This window comes from Monoraphidium neglectum, assembly GCF_000611645.1.
Source record: "Monoraphidium neglectum strain SAG 48.87 unplaced genomic scaffold scaffold03264, whole genome shotgun sequence".
Lineage (NCBI taxonomy): Eukaryota > Viridiplantae > Chlorophyta > Chlorophyceae > Sphaeropleales > Selenastraceae > Monoraphidium > Monoraphidium neglectum.
Genome location: NW_014010364.1, coordinates 3,856 through 7,176, shown reverse-complemented (window position 1 = coordinate 7,176; position 3,321 = coordinate 3,856). Strand labels below are relative to the sequence as shown.

Below are 3,321 nucleotides of genomic sequence, written 5' to 3'. Positions count from 1 at the left end.
GCCGCCTGGCGGCTTCAGCGGCAACGCCACCTTCACGTACACGGTGCAGGACACTGCGGGCAACAAGGCCAACGCCACCGTCACCATCATTGTGCCAGGGCTGAGCAATACCCCGCAGGGTGGCGGTGTCGAGGCGAATGATGACGCATTCACTGGTTCCTACGATAAAAACTTGTCGATTGCAGCTGGCAGTTTGTTGGGCAATGACAAGGCTCTTGGCGCCAGCGGCGCCCTCACAATCCTCAGCGTCACTCAGCCTTCGGCTGGGACCCTCGAGTTCAACCCTGCCACAGGCAGTCTGATCTTCACTCCGTCGCCAGGGTTCAGCGGCGTCGCAACCTTCACGTACACAGTCCAGGGCTCCAACGGCAACACGGCGACGGCCACTGTGACCATCAACGTCCCGGCACCACCTCCGATCGCTCCAGCCAACTATACTTGGACTACGCCTTTTGAAACTCCCCTTGACTCTAGCCAGTCTGGCAACCTGCTTTCAGGCTTTACGGCAGGCCCAAATGCCACACTCAGGGTTATCGGCGTGAGCAAGGCCCCGCCCCCAGAGGCTGGCACCCTTGTAATCAATGAGGATGGTGAGTGCTTGGCTCAAGGGGCCAAGGTGATCTTTGTCTTTGTTGCTCCGCTGTGTCTGCGCACATGATTGCCATTGGGGGCAGCAAGAGTTTAGCAGAGAGAGGCCGTCCAGGAGCGCAACCCTTCTATGTCTGTGCCGTGCAAGCTCACATGCATGTCCACCCAACTTCACAGTCCCCTACATCTGAAAACAAAGTTGCCGTCGCTCTCCCATCCACCACCGCCGTTCAGGGACCTTTGTCTTTTCACCAGCCAGGGGCTTCTCAGGCGAGACTGAGTTTTGCGTGTCGGTTGTGGACACCGTCAGCGGCGCCAAGACCAGGGCGTGCGCCAAAATAGTGGTGCCCGCCAGAGATGACGTGACCGTGAGTCATGCATATGCGCACTGTGAATGGGCTCTAAACGGGGGCTTGGGGGGGGGGGCAGCCCAAAGCAATGTGAGGGCCGTGTCATCACTACCACATTGGCACGTATCCAGAAGCAGGCCGCATTCGCCAAGTGACCCTCTCCACGCAACCCCTTGCGCCACCAAACATCTGGGTGGTCAACTGTCTCTTCCCCACGCAGATGATCCTTCCCCTGGTACCCGTGTCGCCCAGCATCAAGGCGGTGTGCCCCGATGCTGCAGAGCTGCAGAAGATTGCCAAAGGCTACGTTGACAAAATCAAAGCACAGCCCAATGTCTTGGATGCCAAACTCCTGAGTGTCAAGTGCGACTGGATTGTGAGTGGCTGCTTCCGTGTCTGTTGCAATGCTACAGTTGCCGGCTGGAGCCAAGGAAGAGCAGCACATGAGAATGCAGCTGCAGCACGATCCAGCCGGCAGGGCGTGTTCGGATGATGTTACACCATCAAAGCTCAGGCTCGCTCCCACTGCTCAGCCTCCCCCCAACACACACACACACACATACACACACACACACACACAAACACACACATTTCAACCGTTCTCAGCCTCCGGAATCCCCAACCCACTGACGACTTTTTTGGTGAATGTTTGCACAACTCCTTGCCATCAACAAATACTTTGCAGGCTGCCGACCTCGTGCTGGTCAAGGTGGAGGTCCACGTGATCAGCAAAGACACCAAGTCCCAAGACAGCCTGCTTCTCAACATCGGCTCTCCCCCGGGGGGAACCACTGACGGCGGCGGCAGCGGCGGCGGCGGCGGCGGCGGCAGCAATCCCAGCCCGACTGTGAGCCTGTGCAGCACCCCGGTGTTTGCTGGCACCTGCAACCAGACAACGGGCAACAACCTGAAGGTCGATGGCGGTTGCGCCACCACGAACGACGTATGCGTGCCGCCAGAGGTCAAAGACAAGAACTGCGTGGTCCCAGACCCATCCAATGGCGGTTACGTCACCAACCAGAACACAACCGGCGGCGGCAACGGCGGTGGCGGCGGCGGTGGCGGCGGCGGAACTGCGACATTTGAGGGGTGCTGCGTCGCCAAAGGCGACAAGGCGACGACCACAACAACTACCTGCACAAAGGTTGGTTGCTGTTTCACGCGGGACGAGTCAGCCCTGTCTTGATGAGTTTGATGAGCAACATGCACCCCGCGCCAGTGCAGCCCTAGCAAGCGGCTGAGAACGGCCTGCCCCTGCGCAAGTCCTGCAAATGAAGCTGTGCAGCTGTCATTAAGCTCAATCCACGACAATTGGCGCGTCTCTTTCCACCTTGATAACCTAGCGCTTTGAAACACACCCAACAAATCACTTGCATCCACATTCACACAGATCCGCGTTGGTCCCAAGTGGCAGACCCCCAAGTGCCCGCCGACACAGAACCCCCTAAAGCAGCTCGACAATTGTGAGTGCTTCGCCCTGCGGGAGTACGTCCCCAGAATGATGAGCACCAAAAAGAAAGCCGTGGCCGGCAAGGCGGCCAAACCGGCGCCAACACTGGCCCAGTACCCCTTCACCCTGGGAATTGCGTCCAAGGTGGGATGCGCAGCCCTGTTGTTTCGCGAGCTTGCACTGGCAGATGGGCGGAGGGGAGTGCTCAGCGTGCGCAGTTTGCTCAGCTGCAACAGCTGCTGCCGCTCGAGGCTGGCGTTATGCATTAATCGATCCAGAAGACTGCGCTTGCGTGGACCCCCCCTGTCGCTGCGGCCGCGCCTACCTCTTTGTTGCCCCAAAACCTGACCCCCAACCCTCCACCCTGCTGTGCTGGCGGCCAGGTGTGCGTCTCCAAGCCCACCAAGGCCAACCGCCTGCGATGCAAAAGGGAGTGGCTCAACGCCGCGTATGCCACCGTCTCCTGCCAAAACGGGGCCCTGTCAGTCACGCTCCAGCAGGTCCCCGGGTTCTTCGTGGGCAGCCTGACAAACGTGGCGGTCAGCTGCGGCGGCAGCGCCCTTTCGGACCTGAGCACATGCACAATGGCCAACGCGGCGACGACCAAGGTCTCCAGGACATCGACCGGGGTGCTGATCACGTCGCCAGATTGGGACTCAAACTGCGTGTGCACAGGCAGTGGGCGCCGTCCGGTCCTCAAGGTGAGGGTCGAGAGGGATGTTGCTCTGGTGGCAGCTTTGGAGCGGCGTGCTTTGGTTTTGCGCTGCTAAAACTGCACCACTGCTTTGACAGGTAGGGGTGCAAATGGGCACGGATGCGCATGCGCACATTCGCGCGCACGCAATGCACGAAGCATGCACTTGCAGACGTGCATGTGCGCGTGCAGAGACACACACACACACACACACACACACACACACATACGCACACACA

General features: G+C 59.6%; 1 protein-coding gene across 1 annotated transcript; it reads left to right on the top strand.

Annotated features, from left to right (window-relative positions):
* Nucleotides 1-1,158: 1,158 nt before the first annotated feature.
* Nucleotides 1,159-2,124, top strand: MNEG_12476 (hypothetical protein; the record flags this gene model as incomplete). Its single annotated transcript, XM_014039053.1, has 2 exons — nucleotides 1,159-1,314; nucleotides 1,624-2,124. The coding sequence occupies 2 exons, from the start codon at nucleotides 1,159-1,161 to the stop codon at nucleotides 2,122-2,124; spliced, it is 657 nt and encodes a 218-aa protein (XP_013894507.1).
* Between the last annotated feature and the right edge of the window lie 1,197 nt (nucleotides 2,125-3,321).